Source organism: Aythya fuligula, chromosome 6, assembly GCF_009819795.1.
Source record: "Aythya fuligula isolate bAytFul2 chromosome 6, bAytFul2.pri, whole genome shotgun sequence".
Lineage (NCBI taxonomy): Eukaryota > Metazoa > Chordata > Aves > Anseriformes > Anatidae > Aythya > Aythya fuligula.
Genome location: NC_045564.1, coordinates 14011809 through 14031898, shown reverse-complemented (window position 1 = coordinate 14031898; position 20090 = coordinate 14011809). Strand labels below are relative to the sequence as shown.

Sequence of the window (20090 nt, the reverse complement as noted above, 5' to 3'; positions counted from 1 at the left end):
CTTAGTCTGTTAGATTCACCCTGTGGCTGAATGATTCCTGGCACAGGGAAAGGGGTATGACTGCACAGTGCAGGCCAACATAAGACTGGAAATCACCTGATTTGGTTGCTACTTTCAGTACAGTCTGAGTGAGAAATGATAAGGTAGTAAATTAGGCTCCTCCAAAGCATAACTCAGAGTACTCATATCTCCACTGTCTCTGGGAAGCCCGGTAAAAGTTGTATGGTAGGGTTGGGAACTCGTAATTCACAAAAGTCAGTAAACTTTTTACCTGTGCTTCCACTGCAACATACATATCTTCGCATATTTGCTTAAGCAATTGTATCATTTCTGCTGATACATTCATCCATCTATTTTAATTTCAGTACAGAATACAGTGGGGAGAAGAATATGCATTTTGTATGAGGTGTTTTCTGTTTACTAAGTTAAAAAAAAAAAAAAAAAAAAAAAAAAGTACTACATTCTGGATTTTGTGGCATGATTTATTTTTTCCTTCACATAGAAGTGACTCATTTAAAACAAACAAACAAACAAACAAAAAAACTTTCCTAGAATACTTTTCTAATTTTTGGAATGTTTAGGATGGGTGATTTTTAATCAAGCTGGTTTAGGAAAATCTTTTACCCTGAAAATATCTGGATACTTAAAATTCTCAACATAACCAGTCCATTTCATTGTAGTTTGTGTTAAACAAAATAAGGCTATTGGTATTTTGTGATAGACTTAACATTTTGAGTATACCAAAGCAATTATATTTTTGTATAAGTAATTACTAAAATGTAATTTTGATCTTTTTCTGCATGCTGTAGTGAGATCCTTCTGTAGCAAAATGGGCTTATTAACGGAAGGATTTCTAGCCTGTAAAATATTATTTTTGCATTCTAATTATTTTGTATCTAATATTTTGTTAAATTAAACTTGTTGCAGTAGAAGAAAAATTTGTGTCCCTTCTATTTGTTATTGAGACTTGGATTTTTATCCTCAGGAGGTCTTCAAGGAGAGAATTGGTTATGCGCATATATATGAGGTACTAAAATCGCTGGGTCAACCCTCACGGGAATTACTAGAAGAACTCATGAATATGGTGAGATATGCTTTCTCTGAATGCTGTCTAAAATGCTTATGTCTCTTCAGCAGTAATTCTACTTTTATGGTGTTTCATATCTGATTTTTCTGCTGTTTTTCAGGCTGTTGAAGGTGACCACATGGCTGTTGGAATACTAGGCATTAGTAATGTCCAGCCATTATTGCTGCTTATCCAGTGGCTTCCAGAGCTGGAGTCACACGACCTGCAGATTTTCATCTCAAATTGGTTGAGGCGGATCTGCTGTATTAACAGACAGAGTCGTGCCACATGTGTCAATGCGAACATGGTCATCCGTATTATTGAGACATTAAATTCCCATTCTGCGCTCCACTGTACTTGTGCAGAGAACCTGATTGCCCTTTTGGGCTCTTTGGGGAGCCAGTCAATGGGATCAGAAGAATTGCTTCAGCTAATACGGCTCCTGAGGACAGAGGAACCAAGGCGGGCTCACCCTTACGTTGTTCCAGTGATGCGAGCCATTCTGGCAATGGCCCGCAAGCAAGGCATGGCGAGTGCCTTGCAGTATTTCAACTTGTATCACAGCATGGCAGGAATTGCAGTTCCATCAATTCAGAAGTGGCCAGGCTCTGCGTTTTCTTTCAGTGCTTGGCTTTGCCTTGACCAGGACCAGGTGGACCCTAGCGCAACTAACAAAAATGGCAAGCGGAAGCAACTCTATAGGTACAGTTATCATAATGACTTCAGCAGCACAAATCTAGGTCATCTGTTCCCTGTGGCATATGGCACCCTATTACATGCGGTATTCAATCTCTTCTTCATAGTATGCAATATATAGCACTTAGTTTGGTTAGTTTGCAAAAGGGAGCAATATCATCCGTCGCCACAGCCAGGCTGTGTTAGGAAATAAGCATGTAGTTTCTCAGTTACACTACTTTCTTATCTGTAGTTCTTGTCTGCAGTTTCATTATCCACGACTCTGAATCATGTTTTTAAGGTACGTAGCTTAAAAACAACAACAGCAAAACACCCCAAAACAATAGTCTTCCCACTGTTTTCTGTGAAGGCAGTGGAATCTCTGTTTCATACAAGAGAGCAACAAAAAGGGCACCTTCATCAGTTTAAATAGACATTGGCATGGTTTGTTCTTGATAGTTTATTTAAGTGTGGGTTAACTATCTGGGTACAAATGTTCAATAGGAACGTCAGCAGTATTTATACAGCAGAACCCTGATGAAGGGTGCCACCTGATGAACTGTCATAACACTGTTTCCAGTTGGTCAGTGTGTGCCACTGAAGTTCTTAAATCGACTGTGGTCCTAGAAAACCATGGTGGAATTACACTATGAAGTTAAAAAAAAAAAAAAAAAAAAAAAAAAAAGTCTACTTACGGCTTTTTTTTTTCTATGTGATGCTGCTATACCAATAACTGGCTGTTTTTCTATCATTTTATGTATAATTTTGACGAAATTATGCCAGATACTTGAAGCTGTGTATAATTTCAGTACAGAATCTGTAGCTTCATTGTAGGGCAATATTGATGTATTTTGTTACAGGGCATTGATATTGGCAATAATGAATGTACATATTCTGTATTGAAATTAATACAAAGGAATATTAAAAATTCCAGTGTCTTAGAAATATTAAAAATTCCAGTGTCACTTAAAAAAAAAAAAAAAAGATTTCTCATGACACGCCTGTGCTTGCAGGGCTTATTTATAGATAGTTGCTGATAGCTGATCTTCATTATACTGAGTGAAATAAGTGTAGTCATTGTTATATATATTATTTTGCATTAAGGTTCTTGCTGACAGATAATCACATGTTAAGAAAAAAAAAAATCCTTAAAAATCACTTCCCTTCCTTGTAGTAGTTCTGTGTCTTGTTCTTTGGAACAAAAGTGATAACTAGTCAAATAGTAAATATGTGAGCAGCGACAAACAGCTTGAGTTGCTTCTCTCCTAATGAAAATACTGTTAGGCGACTTCCAGTAGGTTTGATGGAGTAAGTCCTTGACTGTGTGTTCTGTTGTCTTTCTATAGCTTTTTTACGGGAAGTGGTATGGGTTTTGAAGCCTTTATTACGTGCTCTGGGGTATTGGTGGTTGCAGTTTGCACAAAGAGGGAATATACGACAGTGATGCTTCCAGACCACTGTTTTTTTGACTCACTCTGGGTAAGATTTGATACTGAAAAACATTGTTTAGGACAGTACTGTTAGCTCAGAAGTCACAAGGTTTTTTTGTTGTTGTTTTTTTTGTTTGTTTGTTTTGTTTGTTTTTTTGTGGTTTTATAAAAGGTCTATAAAGTCTATTTTATCATACTTGGTTTTGATCTTATGTAATTAATTAAACTCAAATGATACAAGCATTTTCCATGTAGATTAGCAGTTGATTAAGATAAATTACAACTATATTGTTATGATCATTGTTATTGATAAGCTGATGATTAGTGTTGTGTTTTTTTATAGAGGTGTGTTTTTTTTTTTTAGTGGAGTTTTTTTAACGAGCAGATTTTTTATATTTAATTAAAACAAGCATATTGGATGTGATGCTAAGTGCACACTACTGTGTTTATGCCTTGCCTTTTTCTATTCCCATATTTAAGGACTGATATGCATTATCATGTAAGAGCTATACCTCTTTTCTTCCCAAAACCTGTTTAAAAAGTAAACTACTTGGAAATAGAAGCAGTTGACAGCTGGTGGTATCTTCTTTATACTATGGATTTATTTTCCAAAGCAGTTTCTTAAATGGTTTCCTCACCAGATTAGTAGAGATGAAGTTAAATAATAATGTACAGTCACTTCTGTGATTCTGTCATTTTCATGCAGTACTTTTTAATAATGTCTTATTTATTTTATTAACCAGCACAACATAACTATTGTTCACATGCCTGGAAAGAGGCCATTTGGTCAGAGCCTTGTATACATCTATGTCAACGGACAGCAGAAGATCTCTGCTCCACTTCGATTCCCTGCCATGAATGAAGTAAGTTCACCTTCTGTGTCGTACCCCTGTCCTGATGAACTCGCATAGAGGAACGAGAACAGAGTTGGCTTCTTTTTAATAAGGAATTTGAGTAAGTTTATGATAGTTAGCGTATTGCTATTATGTTCAATTTTGGTCAGTGTGCAGACTATCAAATTGGTGAATAAGTGTAACTAACCAAGTAATGCTTGCATAGTCATCTCAGTTTAAAAACAAAACTAAAAAAGAGTTTACCTTGTTTAGATGGTAGGGGAGTTGTCAGACCTCTGCAAGTAGGATTGGTGTGGTAGTACTCACTCAGAAATACTTACTTGTATTTTCTGTGCGTCCCTATAATACAGGCTAGTCTTACACCTGCTTTGTTAGCTGGATAAGCAGTGTGCATGCAGCTAATCTAAACATTTCAAATGTGTATGTATTTAACCTAAAATCTCATTTAAGCCATCAAAATGAGTATATACCATGTTCAGTTTTCTTTGAAAGCATTGTCCATTCTTTGTGTGGAACGAATCGTTTTTAAATTGGGGTACAATACTGACCATTTTTCCTCTTTTTCTAAGTCCTCCTTTGATATTTGTTAAGTATTGTGAGTAATTTTTGTAAACACTTAGTAAACATTTAGTAATTTAGTAAACATTTAGCGAACATTTAAATTGGACATGGTCATGGTATAACAAGTAAATGCTATTTCCATTGCAAGATAAAACTCTAGATTTTGGCTCAGTTGTAGAAGAAGCACTATTAAGTAAGGTAGCTAAATGTCAGGCAGGTAAGCCTCCCCATGAGAGCATCTATTTGAATGGAGTAACAAGAAGAATACAGTAGCATGTATGCTGCGGCTAGTATTTTCAAATATAATCCAGAAGAGAAATATCTACCCGGGTATCTTACCAAGGTACCATCCTTCCTGGCTCTGCTCCTGCCAGCTTTTTTTGGCACGCCAACAGCTGAGGTTACCAAATTTGCTTTTGATCGTAGAAGGGGCACTCTCTGCTGTTATGGAGAGCGCACATTCTTTTTATACTGTGCTGGATTACTGATTCTAGAGGACATGCCAAAACTTGCTACTCCTGATTTAATTTATTTAGTTCTGGTTTGCCAGAGTCTTCAGATTTGGTTTGCAAACTGATGGGGTGGGGGGGAGAAGGAGCTTAGATTTACAGTGTGTCTTTTTTTTTCCCATGCTTGACTGTCCAGCCTTTTACTTCTTGCTGCATTGGTTCAGCTGGCCAAAGAACGACGACTCCTCCTCCATCTCAGATACCAGACCCACCTTTTTCCTCCCCTATCATGCCCCATCGTACGTCACTTGGGGGCATTCTGTCTCCAGGAAGTTGGGGTGGAATGCTTGCAAAACCAGAGCTGATCACCAAGATGATCTCAGCAGGGACTCAGGATAGTGAATGGGGATGTCCAACATCTTTGGAGGGACACCTTGGATCAGTTATCATCTTTCATGAAGCACTGCAACCCTCTCAGGTGAAAGCGTTGTATTTAGCAGGTAAGCAGTGATTGTACTGGTTTAGTGGAACAAAATGGATGAGTTATGGAAGTACCCCACTGAGTTTTGCTCTATACATACACATAACGATGAAGTGAAAATCCAGAAGAATTGCAGAGCTAACCTAAATGGGTTTGCTAAGAGGGACTTACAACAAAGCTCTAAATGGAATTCTAAGTATTTTTAGTTTTATTTGAAATGTTAGGTTTACTTAAGCTCATCTATTTATTTGCACAAACCTGCCAAAATTAAAATTTTATATAATATTTTCACTGTTGAGTTCTTAATTTTTTCCTACTGTTTGCTTACATGTGTGCTTACAGTTGAAATGATTTAAAGTTTTGCTGCTGTTGATAAGCCATTGAGGTGATGTATGCTTGAGGATTTTTCCACAAAAATCAATCAATTTAGGGGTGATTTAAAATATATGTATATATTCTGGTAAGCTATGTCTTATGGTTTACGGTGTTAAGGCAGTAAGTTCCATAATGACCTGCACTTGTTAGAGATAAGCACGGAAGTACTTCCGTTTAAAGGAATTATTTTCTGTTACTAAACAAAGATGTCTTGAAGATTACTCACTGTCTGGTCATTTGGGCTTGATGACAAATGGATTGGTGGCAAGTATCAGGAGACAGGTGTTTTTAAAGACAGAACCATAGCTGTTTATACAGACTAAAATATCTTTAAATAGCATTTTATTTAGCATTTTACCAAGAATATGTGTTTCGTTTTAAGAAGACTGTATTGAATGGATGACTTAGGTCAAAAGATTACTTCAAAGCATGTCTCAAATAAGTGTGTTTTGGAGTGTCCAATTAAAGGTTCCAACAAAGAATAGTTGTATAAAATTTGTGAATATCAACATTAATATCCAGTGAACTCTTAAAAACGAAAACTAATAATTATGTACATTTATTTTATAGGTCCAAACTGCTTAACTCCATGGAAATCTCAAGAGTCTGAAGTAGCAGACCTCCCCAGTAAGGTGTTGCTTCATTACACACCAAAGGTATGAAATAATATGTAGTTTTACTTTGTTTACACAACCTGCAATAATTTTCAAACTTGTTCTAGATTGTTTTGCTATTGCTATTTGCCTTATTGTTTTGCTATTGCTATTTCATTAGAACAAGTGAATATAGCATTTTTATGCTGTGGTTAAGGAAAGATGAAGAGCAGTGAGAGCTTTTTTAAACTGTTGTGCAGGGTAACCTATTAAAGTGTTATTTTTATTTGGCAAAAGGACAAAATTATCTTGTGCAATTGCAAATGTCAAATCTAAGATAACATAAATTATATTCCAGGGGTCCTAAATTGTTTAAATACTACCAACACAATGACACAAACTTTCTGAAACATACGTCATTTAGAAACCTTATTTGATGTTGAAGCATCTGTACCTTGTTTCTTAAATAATACTGTAGCCTTTTAATTTGTTTAACAGGCCTGCAGAAATCCAATTTGTCTTGACCTGTCTGCTAATCTCTTACATGGAAGACTAACTGGAAACAAAGTAGTGAACTGGGACATCAAGGTAAATGCATACTGAACTGGCAAAGCCTGATGGAAATGTGATAGTAGCCATACATGTTCACCTACCTTTTGGAATGCTGGAGGTTATTGTCATATTGCTAATGACATTTAACTGATACAGACAGGTTTTGTAATGACAATTAATGGGCTAATACTGTAGCTGGAGTAGTGTTGCATTACCTTTAATGAGAATTTACAAGGGTTGCTGCTCTTAATGGGGTTATCTGATTCATACGGGCCATGCAAATCATCTTCGTTTAACTTTTGCCAGCATTTATAATAACAGTACTACTGTTTCTTTAGTATTGGTGATTAAAATTTTACATTTTCTGGCTAAATCAGTTTCTAGTCTCTTGCTCAAACATTCTATTATAGCAAAACTGTCCTATCTGTATTTTTTCTTCGTTTGTTTTTTCTCTTCCTTCTTACTCAACACTTAGGGGGATCCATATGTTCTTCTGGTTGATCAGCTCTCTAAGACTGACAGTTCAGGTCTGACGTTATACTATAGACTTAAAACTCACTGTGAAGTGCACCCCAGCTTAATAAATATTTTCCTCTACCTGTTTGCTTATTAGTTCCAAAATCACAAGCACATATTAACATAAAAAATTCAAGTCAGGCTTCTCAATGTCAATGAGAAAGTCAACTTATTTTCAGCAAAGGAGCTTGATCTAGAAACACTGACATGATAAAAGGTATTTTAATTTAGATGGATTATATTCAATTCTGTTCTGTAGATGATCTTTTCTTACAACAAAAGTAAAGGTAAATGAAGGTAAATGTATGAATGCTGTGCATATGCTCTAACTAGTGGAGATTAATGTTAAGAAAACTCAAATACGCCTGCTAGTTAACTTCGCTTAATACTTTGCAGAAAATGTAATTTGTTGCCCTTATCCCCAGTAGTGGGAAGAGGGGTGGGTGAGGATGGTTAATATCTCTAGCTTCGTGGGAAAGCATATCGAGAGTACAAGTCTTAGAAAAATAGTTGGACTTCATTAACAAACACGATGGGATTTGGCACCCTCTTGAGAAGGGATAAAATGTGATGCTGATCAGGAGGAGCTCATAAGGAGATAGCTACAGCCCGAAAGGAGTTAAAGCTACTGCTGGCTTTAGGTTCAAAGAAATTCTGTTTTTTCAACTTTCAAAAATGTCGTGGTTATTGTTTTGCCCAGCTAACTAGAAAGCTTCATCCATGAGATAAATTTTGCAAATTTTTTTTTTTTTTAAACTTCCTTATTTTCTGTTCAATTATCATTAAATTCACCTTAATAAACACGAGGATACCTGGACTGGGAAGGAACATCATAAAGACATATGTAATACAGTAACAATTGAAAAACTGGAACATGATGGAGGTAAAAAGAATGGTTTCCTCCACTTCTCTCCAACATTTCCAGGAAGGGAGAGTGATATCCTGCATTAATAGACTGGCTTACAGAATGTTGTTTTTATTTGTTTTTTAAAACTTTTAGGTAACAATAGTTTTCACTGAACTAAGCTGGGCAGGTGAACAGGTATCTCTGGCTAGCTTTCTGGTTACTATCTGAGACCCAGATTTTTTTAAAGTGACATTTGGAATCACTTCTAGGAATCTTGTGATTTGAATATATTATACCTTAACGCAAGGAACTTTATTGGAAGTGTTGTGCTACCCCTGTTTGAGAGGAAGGGAAATAAAATGTATCTTAGGAGACTTGAATTCTAAAAATGAGGATTAGAATTGAGGTATATGTGAAGTTACTTTAAAAAAATCAAACTTGATTTTTTTTAAATAGCCTGAAATTGAAATCTTGCAGGAATAGGATTAAAACACGGATATATAGTTTCCTTCCTGCTTGCTGCAAGTAACTTAGGTAACAGAAAAATATGTTTCTCTCTGTTTTTGAAATATTTTTAATAGAAGATTCTGTCCAATAGTTGTATCCTTCAGGTTCCTGCGTTGTTGAGGGGAGGTGGAAGGAAATGCAAAAATACACTTTGAGAGCAAGAGCAGGCATGTGTAACTACAGTGCCTAAAACTACAGCAATTCTCTTGTTAAATTCAGTATTTTAAACTAGTTTCAAAGTGACATGAAATAGTCTGATTTGTGAGTTCATAAGGTTCCTTGTATGTAGAGTGGATTTTGGTTACGTAGTTCAGAGGGTTTTATTTATAGTGACCTTTTTCTCCCATTTCTCTTGATTTAGGATATGATCAACTGCATTGGCGGAATAAATGTGCTGTTTCCGTTGCTGGAGCAGATCAGTTTCCTTGGTGGACAGGTGCCTGAGAAGTCTGAAGGGGAAACTCTACCACCTCCAGAAGCAGTGACTCCTGTAGAGGGTGACTGGGTGGTATTGGCATCCACAAAGGCATCAGGTAGAAAAGTACAGTTGAGATGAAATTGTTCTTAAGCTTGATTTTAATTAAAAATCTTCCTGTGAATGACAGCCATTCTATTACGTGCTGGTTTTCCAAAGTAGCAATGTACAGCTGACAGACTGTTCCTGTTACTCATATGATATGGTTACTGAACGCCAGCAGTTCAGCACTATGTAAAAATAACTTAATAATATATTGCAAATATAAATGTATTTGATAGCATTACTTTTCTTTTAATGATTTACTCTTATATTAGCATCAAAATATGCAGTTATTTTTGTTTCTCGTCTGAAAAAGTGGTTCTTATTATTTTGAGAAATATATTTTTTTAATGTAAAACCTGCTAATATCAATAGGAGGAGCTTTCCTGCAACATGAATGCTGGGTCAGACAGCCAAACACAAACTTTGCAGTATCAGAACAGTGCTGTGTAGACTTCAGTTAAACTTTCATTTTCCTAGGAAAATGTCCACAGAGACAAATCAAGAAAAAAAAAATCCACTCTACTGATATAAATTGGAAATGAACTTTTGTCAGCAAACACTGGGAAACCAAGGCTTGCAAGGGAAACAACATTTTTGTTTGTTTTGAATTTGAGATGGTGGAATAAATATCTATATTTGTATATTTCCCTCCTCCCAATTCTTACATATGTCTAGAAAGTTTGACTTTGCAACTGCAGAGGGAGAATAACTGCAGCATATGCAAAAGCCTGTAACTGAAAGGAGAGAGGTCTGTCTATGCTATAGCCAGATAGATGAAGCAACTGGGTCACTTTGTTCTGGAGGGGCAAGGAAAGACTGATTCTTCATTGGAAAAAAGTCTAAAGACAGCCTACAGCTCTGGAAATAATGCATCAGGAGTAAGGAAGTTCAGGAAATAGTGACGAATATAAACACTTCATCTTACTTTTTCCCTCACTGTCCAACAATCATCCATGAGGCTTTTGCTACTGTTCTGTTTTGCAGAAGCACGGCTGGAGAAGAATGTTGTTGCAACTTTCATCTTGGTGATAAAACACTTTATTCAGAGGCATCATGTTAATCAGGAAAATCTGATTCACTCCCATGGAGTTGCCACCCTAGGAGCCTTGTTACAGAAGGTGAGCAAATTTGAGAAACAACCCATAGTAATGAATGTTACAGCTGAGTAGTAATGCAAGTTATGAATGAAGTCCTGATTACTTTGAAATATTCTTAATTTGTACAGTATGCAAGGCTTCTCTCAAAGACTTACTTCATCTATGCTCTTCTTTCTCATATATCTGAAAAACAAGAAGATATAAGGAGTTGATCTTGGTCTACAAAGTGAAACATGGTGTTTAGTCTTTATTTCCTCTTCTACTTTTTTTTTGGTTATTGATACTGTATTATGTTTTTTTTCAAACTAGACTGGTTTGCATGTATATTATTGCTTTAATAACTGCAGACTTGCTATAGAAGAGAAAATCTTCATTTTCTAAAAAAAAAAAAAATGTTTAAAAAAAGAGAATATCTTAAGAAACTCTTCGTATTTTGAGTATTAAAACATGGTGTTCTTTTGAAAGGTGCCAAGCAACTTAATGGATGTGAATGTACTGATGGCTGTACAGTTGTTGATAGAGCAAGTCTCAGTAGAAAAGAACACGCAGCTTTTACAACAGATGTATCAACACTTACTTTTTGACTTCAGCATCTGGAACAGTGGGGACTTCCCCTTCAGAATTGGTGAGCTTTTGGACTTCAGTAACTGCACAAAGACGCAGAACTTTTCACTTGACATAAATCTTTATCCAGGCTCTAACAGGAAGCTTTATATTGTAGGGCATATACAATATCTTTCTACAATCATCAAAGACAGCAGAAGGCTCTTCAGAAAGAAGTATGGAGTACAGTTTCTTCTAGACACACTCAGGGTTTATTATGGGTATGAGTTTTACCTCTTATAACTCCTTCTCATTTGTTATGTGTAGCTGTTGTGTCATGTCCATGTCTTTCACCCTATGCCCCCACTTGTCCTAGTGAGAAAAGAAAGCTGCAGTCTGGCTTTTAGTGGTTCACTTCATTTTCAAAATTGCATTAATATTTTTCTGCTCTACTTATTACTAATCCTTGACTTTTATTATGGGATTATATAAAATTTATGCCAATGATACTGGAAATGGCTTGGAAAAGTCATTAAAGTTATTAATTTGAAGGACTTGTTATCAACAACACAAATTAAGTCACAGATGATGGCCTTTATGAAAAGAGAGGATGCTCATCATTTTAAGACACTTCGTTCTTTTATATACTTGTGGCATTTGAAGTAGATTTTTATTTTTAGGAATTTGGAAATTTAGTTTTCAATCGTGGTGTAGACTTGAAATAATTTATATCCACTTATGAATATAAGTATGTAATTGGGGAAGATTGGCTAGAGGGTGTGAGGGAGGAAGATGAAGTCCTGACCTGTATTCAGATCAGGAAAAGACTACATTTCATGTTTTTTTATAGGCTTGGTAAGTCTTATTGCTGCTCAGTTGCCTTACTTCAGTTGCCTTACTTCAGTAGAAAGATTGTGCCGTAATATCAAGATACATGAAAAATTCCAAACCAGCACAACCAAATAGCTATTACTGAATCATGGAGCACTTGCTTGAGTTGTTTTTCTTGTCTGTTGATGCGTAGGAGTGGCTGTAGAGACAGTGATTTGGCTCCTGATGACCTGAGAACAATACGGACATCCCTTTATGGACTGATCAAATATTTCCTAAGCAAAGGTGGAACACATGAAGAAATACAGAGCATCATAGGATACATTGCTGCCACCACTGAAGAGGAACAGGTATCCAATATGACATAAATTAGTACTTTAAACTCGAAGTGATTTGGTTTTATGATGATTAGGAGTTGGTCTCAATGATCCTTGTGGGTCCCTTCCAACTTGGGATATTCTGTACTGTTCTGTTTAGAATTCTTAATGTTTTGTGTGTTTAAAAAGTAGGCGCAAGACCACAAGCATAGTGTTACTTAGTATATAGTTCTATTTAGATGTAGCTCAGGCAGATTGTATGTAGAAACACACTAGAACCTTGACAAAAGTGCTCTGCAGGTGAGGGGCAGAAAAGCACATGTGTAATACTGCCATTAGAAAAATTCCTTTAGGTTACAAAACCAAATGAATTGCAGTTTAACAGATCACTTGTTGTAGTGATACAGATCGCTATTTTGTAGATATTTTCACTACTTGAATTTGCTTTGTAGTTCTGATTGCAGTTTGATAAAGTGTTCTGTATATACAAAGTAGTCCAAAGAAAAACACCCTAATTTTAAATGTGGTAATAATGAGCAGACAAGGTACATTGTATAACAAGTGAAGGGTGAAATTTAAAAGCTGGAAAAATTTCCCCCATGCACAGGATGAAGTCTGCATGAATTGTGGATTCATTCAGTGGTCTTAATTTTGCAGCTTTGTGGAATTCTGGATATTCTCTTCAGCCTACTTCATTCCAGCCCAACCCCAGACCAGCTTTTTTTACTGCTTTTTGAACCAGGAAATGCTGATATTCTTTACGCTTTGTTACTGCATCAAAGATACTCTGATCGGCTTAGAGAACTTGTGTTCAAGGTAATAAATTGAATGATATGTTCATAAATTAATCACTGGGACATGAATCTGTTTTCCAGTGGTCTGGTTGCAGAAGTGCATGCACTTGGAAAGATGCTAGTTGTTCAAGTTGAATTCTTTCTTCTGATAAGTTAGCTAGATATTATTGCTTACTGCCATAGTCGCAATGGAATTAGTGTTCTCTTGATGTCAAGCATAAGTTTAAAAATTAGTCTGTGCTGTTTGAATTTGTTTTTAAAATTTATTTCGTAAGCTATGGAAAAGCATGCTATGTCATTCACTATTAAGTTTAAGAGGTCTGGATGTTTCCTTCTGCTTATATTGCATTTGTGTGTACTGTTTCCTGCAGATTGTGGAAGAGATGCTGAAATGTACTAAAGTTTACGAACGCAGTAAGCACCGTATGAGACTGAGAGAAGTGGGATACTCTGGACTGGGACTCCTTCTGAATGAATCACCACTTCCTGTTTCTCTCATAAAAAACCTTCTTAACCAAGTTCTGTATGCAGGTAATTGGGAAGTGTTATGTCTGCTATTAAGCTCCTGTTGCTCAGAGGTGAACATGTTTGGTTTTTGCTAAGGAAGGAGAGCTGTTACCTTACAGATCTGTTTTTATTTGCAGTCCACAGTAGCCTCAGTTGTTTTCTTAGTTTCCTGAAGTTTACATCCAGGGATAGTAAAGGAAACAGAAGTGACCTTCAAAGCTATTTTTAACGGATAGCTCTTACGTTCACTTGCATGGTATAGTTTGATATACGTATATTCTTCTTTCTCCCCTACAGATCCTGTTGTGAATTGTAAAGATCTCATAGCTGTAGTGCATCTGGCACATAAATCAGATATAAACGTGAGAGTGGTCATCTGTAGAAAGGTTAGTTGTCATCTTTAAAACTGGAATAATGTTAAGTCCATAAGTTATACAGTTTGGTATCTTATTTATTTGGATGTTGTGGCTGTGTTGGTTGCTGCTGTTGCTGCTTTCTTTAGCAATAACTTAGGATGTTAGGAACGAAGCCAATCTGTCACTTTATGTTGAACTTAGTGTGTTCAAGTCCTTTAAAAAAAAAAAACAACTTTTTTTTCAAAGTTCAAGTCCTTTAAAAAAAAGTTCAGGTCCTTTAAAAAAAAAACAACTTTTTTTTTTTTTTTTTTTAAAAAAAAGGAAACAAAACACAAAGCCTCTATAAAGATGCTCAAATAGCATGTTTTTAGGGTTTAGAGGTATTGGATTCCTTGAATTACTGAGTTTTCTCAAAGGATGCATAAGATCACAAACATGGAATACATTTTGTTTGTATTCCTAATGTGTTACTTTGATAGAACATATGGTTCAAAAGAGCAGTTGTGGGTGCAGGGAAGAGAGTAAAAAGTACTCTTTCCTTAACTGAGCTCTCTGGCTTGTGTCACTGAAATTAGCAGTACTGTGAGGTACTGTGCTATCTGCCAAAGTTTCTCAAAGAAAACCAAATGTATGCTATCAGTAAGCTATTAATATTGTAGTTTTCTTCATTGTTATATAATAGTTTCTAATCAATCATATTTCACATGCCAGTTATTTTATTTGTTTTGTAGACTAAGTGGCTGCATACACCTATTTGTTGTGATAACTGTTTTTTCCAGGTATTATTGCAGAAGAGTTACTGAAATATGGAGACTTACTGATATGCTTTGATAGCTTTTTTCCTCTCATTCCTGAGATGATATTTCTTTTAAATATATACATTTCTAATGAGAAGAGTGATTTATTTATTTATTTATTTAATTGGTGGTACTCATGTTTTCTGTTAACCAATTGTGGCCCTTTTACAAGATCTTAAAAAGGCAAAATAAATTAGACATTTTACAACCTTGTAACTTGAAAGAATTAATGCAGTTTCAAGCTAAAATTAATATGTGGGTATGGAATATCTTCTATCTCTAGGTTTTGCACCTTTTACATTCCCAATTGGATGCAGCACAACAGATTTCTCAGCAGCTAGGCTGGCAGGACACTTTGGTTAGACTGTTCCTGAAAGAAAAGTCTGAGGTCCGGATTGGCTTTAGAGAGAACAGGGCTGATTCCTCAAGGGAGGAGGAAAAAAAGCCTCCTGCTGAAGATCTTCAGAGACACCATGCTGATAAGATGGAGGGAAATAAAGCTGGTAACTTTGCATCTGTTAATGGTTTGTTTGATCAGTGGAGTTTAGAAGACAACAAGTCGTTGGATGTCCCAGCTCATTTCTCTGCTATGCCTCTGGAGGATGCATCCACAGGAGAGATGTCTTTTAGGTCAGAGGACCAAGAAGAATTGTGGCACAGTAATCCTTCACATCTGAGTTTAGATCTGTCCAGTGTTGACTCGTACGAACTGGCTGATGTGAATCAGATGACAGATAGCCTGCCCAGCACACCGTCGCCTATAGAGAGCACAAAACCATTTTCTGGACAGCCTGACAAAGATCTGGGTGTCATAAATGATGTGGGCTTCAGTGCTGATCTATCTTTATTTGAAAACCAAGGAGTAAGTAATTCTTTCCCTGTGTGGTTAATTTCTCAAGATGTCTTCAATTGCTTTTTTAGTTGTCTCCTTAATGGGATAATCATTGTCATCTTTTTTTCCTTTCACCTTCCAAAGGGAAATAGCAATACAGCTCTCTTACAGTGAGTAGAGGCACCTGTAATGTAATGTCTTTTTTTGTTTTCTGGTTGGAATAGCTTGGGCAAGGGGGGAGAAGGGAAATAAAAAACAAACAACAAAAAACCTTCAGTATTTCAACATCCCTTTATCTTCCAAAGGAGAAGTGATACAGGCTTGATATGAAAAAATCAAGGGTAGCTAAAATTTAGGTTTAAGTAATGATGCAGAAGTCAAGTCAGTATGTATTACAGATTCAGGGAAGCCAGTGCCTCATATTTGCATTTTCATATATTTAGTGATTAGTCCTTAGACTGCACAGTTCTCAAAAATGCCAAAACATGCAAGCATAGGGACTGTGATGAATTAAGCTTTTTGCACTAGAAAGGTTGTAAATATTTATTTTCTTTTGTAGGGAGGTGATAATGAACTGATACAGTTACTTACAGACATTCTACTGTGTATAATGTGGAAAGGCATTGAAAGATCTGATGATGATGCTTGGATTGAGAGAGGACAGGTATTTTCTGCACTGACCAAACTGGGAATATCTAATGAGTTGTTGCGACCGTCTGATGAAATAAAACTCAAGTGAGTGTACAGCTTAAGGACAGGTTCTGTCACTTTTTTGATGAAAAAGGGAAAAAAGGGTCTTTATTTAAGGTAGAAAGGGGTGGATATTTATTATCAAGATATAACTTTCTTTGCTCTATTTTCATATATTGTTAATATATTTTGCTACCTATTTGGCAGTGTAACAGGACTGTAAGGTTTTGAAAATCTGTATCCCAAGCTTCATGCGCTTTTCAAAATCTCTTTTACGTGATTGGCTTATCAAGAAGACTATAGTTATAGCTGTGGAGTGAGAGATTCAATTAAATACTTAATTGGATTTTTTTTAAAGCCACTTATATTTGGAACATGTAATAACTGCTTTGGGATTTATTTATTTTTTTTTTTTTTACATGCAGCCTGCTGGAGAAGATGTTAGAATGGGCAGTCACTGACAACAGGGATTCAAAAGCTCTCCCTACACACGCTGAAAATGCCTTCCGGCTCTTACTAATTGTACAAGATTTCCTGCAGGCAGAGGGAGTAGTTAATTCAAACTTGTGGACAGAAAAGGTACGGTAACTGCATAATGGAAATACTGTATATAGGCTGAAATAGTAATGAAAAAATTGTCAACTTTGATAATTTTACTTCTTCTAGGTTTGTATTTTTAAACTAGATATTAGGGAGTGAGGGCTCATATTGAAATGAATTAGATTGTCCCTTAATGAGAAAACAACATTCCCCATAGTATATATAACGTTATTGTTGCAAGTTAAATAGGTCTATAGTGGTACTCTTTATTGAAAATCTAAGTCTTTTCAGACTAGCAAAGATCTGATAGGAGCTAATATAACAATGTCAGTTGCAGCCTAAGAAAATTTGGTACCTCTTATCAGAACGTATGACTCAGTGTATGCATCCTGAATAAAACACTAGCCAAAACCTTGATTGCAATTGCAATGTGAGGAATATCACTGCTAGGTTTTTACCCATATTGGAGTTTTACCATGCTTTTGTGCATATATTTGTAAATAGGTTAATTTTACATACCTTGGGAGTCAGAAATATGAATTCTGAGGAAGTAAATGACTAGCAAACACAGGAAGTAATAAGATAAAGAAACTTTGTCTTCCTGCTCTGTTTCCTGACTTCTTGATGTAAATTTTAGAGATACGTAGTTTGCCTTATTTTTTAATATTAGAAGCAATGTTTTTTTTTCTTTTACTTTCTGAGCAGTGTAATTGCTTTTCTATTTTTTGAGGCTGAAGGCAAGAGAAGTATTGTATGGAAGCCTAAATTATGTCATAATAAATCCCTAAAAAAAAAAAAAAAAAAAAAGAGAAAAAAAATAAAAAGCTACTGTTTACTTGTTTCTAAAAGTGTAATGTTAAGAGTCATCACAACAGAGTAATTGCTAAGCTATTTTTCATGATGCATGCTTAGAAACAAACACAGCTTAATCACAAAGCTTACATTTGTTTGTTTGTTTTTAGAAAGTCTGCTCTAGGTGAAGGTTTTGCTTTTAGTTGTGACTTAGCTTTGTGAAATCTGATTAGGAATGAGTTCTGAACTTTGGAGCAATAGGATTTGTGCTTATTGCCAACTCTGAATTGAAAATAATAGTGCTCTCATAAATTATCTTCCACTGTGCCTGTAATAGCACTGTAATATTTTAAGATAAGAGCTTTCAGCCAAGCACAGAAGCCTTCACATGAGTTTGGGCCTTAACAGAATAGAACGGAATAACAAATATTTGAGTAATTTATTAGGGAATTCATCAAGGTATATTTGTTCTGAACAAACATGTCTAGATGGTAAAATGTGTCACTTACCTTAGGAATAGCTTCTTTTAATAATAAAGTTTGGACGTCGCCTAATCTACTGACAGAAAGGAGTGTTTCCTAACTTATTTAAGATACTGATACCTATGAAGCTTCAAGCATTATACTAAATCAGATATTCATGAAAGAAGCCTTGCTTTCTTTCTCAGTATACCATACATATTACTGTTGCTGGTAAACTATGTTAGTATTACATTTACATCGCATAAGGCAAAACAAAAGAAAGAAATAAAAACCTATAAATACTGAACCATAAATTGCAAGTTGGTATGATACCTGTAATACTGCAACTAAAAAGGCATGCGTACCAATAATCCTGTTCCTGGAATCTGTAACATTTTTAAAGAATTGGCATTTCCTGCAGTTAAGTTACAGGAAGAAGACAGGCATGTTTATGCTGTTTTTGGCCTTACTGGGGAGGTACTTGAGTTAACATACTAGGCTAGCCATATTTTATAGTCATGAATTTTTTCAAATGACTGGTGTAGCTGCAGTCTTCTGGGATTTTATGGTTTTGAGTAAGTTCGAAGTGTGAATTCTTCATTTCTTTGAAATTACTATAACTCCAGCTGGAGTATTTGCTGATGATTTCTGACTTGTTTTACTTGCCAATCTTCTGCTTTTATGATAGCTCTTGGAGGAGTTAGTGACTCTCATGGATAGCCTGTCAGTCTGGTATTCTGCTGGCCCAGAAGCAACCTGGCTTTCACAGGTGCAAGTCCAGTTACTCCTTGGATTCATTGCACAAGACAACTTACAGGTTTGTTGCAAATTCCTGCAAATGGCAATGTTTAAAGTGCTCATTTGGTGTAACTGTTATGGTTTTGGGGGATCTGCTTATGCCATTGAGTAGACTGATAGCAGTCTTTCATCCTTGTATATGCAAATATTTTATCAGGTCTTGCCTTTTGCAAGCTTACTCTGCAGTCCTGTCAATGTGCACATCCTGAGTATGTGAACAAGATAGAGGGCAGGCTGTTTGAAGATGGGGCAATGTAAGTGCTAGTAGCAGTAAGACGGCAATCCGAATTGTGACTTTTCATCTTTACAGTAAAATACGCTGAGTAGTTTCACGTTTAGATAGAATAAGTGCACAAAAACCTGAGTCTGAAATAATGAACCCATCAGAAAAGCCAGGACTGTTAGTTTAGGTATGTGATTGTCTTAATGCAGCTAAGTGACTTGGGTTTGGTCATCACAGGATAAATAAGTGATCAGTGCCTGTATACAATGTATGTGTGCCCTCAGGCTGTCTGAGATACAACAAGAATATGTACAGTCTCCTGTGCTAAAAGATAAGTGCTCAAAATTAGTATTTTGAGAATTGCATTCATTTTTCATTGTTTTTCCTGTGTAGGTCTGTGCTATGGCAGCAGCCAAACTAAACACCCTTCTTCAGACTAAAGTAATAGAGAGCCAACCTGAAGCGTGCTACCTCTTGGGGAAGCTGGAGAGCATCTTGAGTAGATCAATAGAAGAGAAAACAGAAACATATTCATTTTTGATTCCCCTTGTTCGGACGCTGGTATCCAAAATTTATGAACTTCTCTTCATGAATCTGCATCTCCCTTCTTTGCCTCCTACCAATGGCAGCCCCTCTTTCTTTGAGGACTTTCAAGAATACTGCCGCTCTGATGAGTGGCAAGTGTACATTGATAAATATGTAAGTAGTAGATTCTTTTTGTAGCATCTTCTCCTCTTTTTGGACACTGCAGCAGAGGAATTCATATTCAGAAATCATGTTGCGCTTTCTGTTTTGTTTTGGTGGAAACAGATTATTCCAAATATGAAGCAGTATGAAGAGAATTCATTCAGACATGGTCATGAGCAGATGGCACTTTATTGGAAAGATTGTTATGAAGCGTTTATGGTGAACATGCATAAACGAGATCGGGAGAGAGGAGAAAGCAAGCTTAAATTTCAGGTAAGGTTTTGAACTCTTCTAAGAGCAACTTGCATCTCAGGATTCACATCATAAACAATGGAGAAATTGAATTCCAAGATGACCAAATTCAAGTTACTGCAAGGATGTTGGTTGTTTTGCTGAAGA

At 36.0% G+C, this 20090-nt stretch overlaps 1 protein-coding gene across 2 annotated transcripts in view; it reads left to right on the top strand.

Moving 5' to 3' along the window:
• NBEAL1 (neurobeachin like 1) overlaps positions 1-20090 on the top strand; it is a 79697-nt gene that overhangs the window by 34808 nt on the left and 24799 nt on the right. For both annotated transcript variants that reach the window (XM_032189861.1, XM_032189862.1), the window contains exons 12-32: positions 986-1084; positions 1188-1768; positions 3088-3220; positions 3915-4034; positions 5232-5535; positions 6462-6547; positions 6983-7072; positions 9268-9439; positions 10411-10544; positions 10989-11148; positions 11245-11347; positions 12091-12247; positions 12872-13030; positions 13380-13539; positions 13813-13901; positions 14952-15530; positions 16060-16235; positions 16616-16769; positions 18672-18800; positions 19398-19703; positions 19815-19964. In XM_032189861.1, coding sequence (XP_032045752.1) covers positions 986-1084; positions 1188-1768; positions 3088-3220; positions 3915-4034; positions 5232-5535; positions 6462-6547; positions 6983-7072; positions 9268-9439; positions 10411-10544; positions 10989-11148; positions 11245-11347; positions 12091-12247; positions 12872-13030; positions 13380-13539; positions 13813-13901; positions 14952-15530; positions 16060-16235; positions 16616-16769; positions 18672-18800; positions 19398-19703; positions 19815-19964 — 4041 coding nt within the window. The remainder of the gene's footprint in view (positions 1-985; positions 1085-1187; positions 1769-3087; positions 3221-3914; positions 4035-5231; positions 5536-6461; positions 6548-6982; positions 7073-9267; positions 9440-10410; positions 10545-10988; positions 11149-11244; positions 11348-12090; positions 12248-12871; positions 13031-13379; positions 13540-13812; positions 13902-14951; positions 15531-16059; positions 16236-16615; positions 16770-18671; positions 18801-19397; positions 19704-19814; positions 19965-20090) is intronic.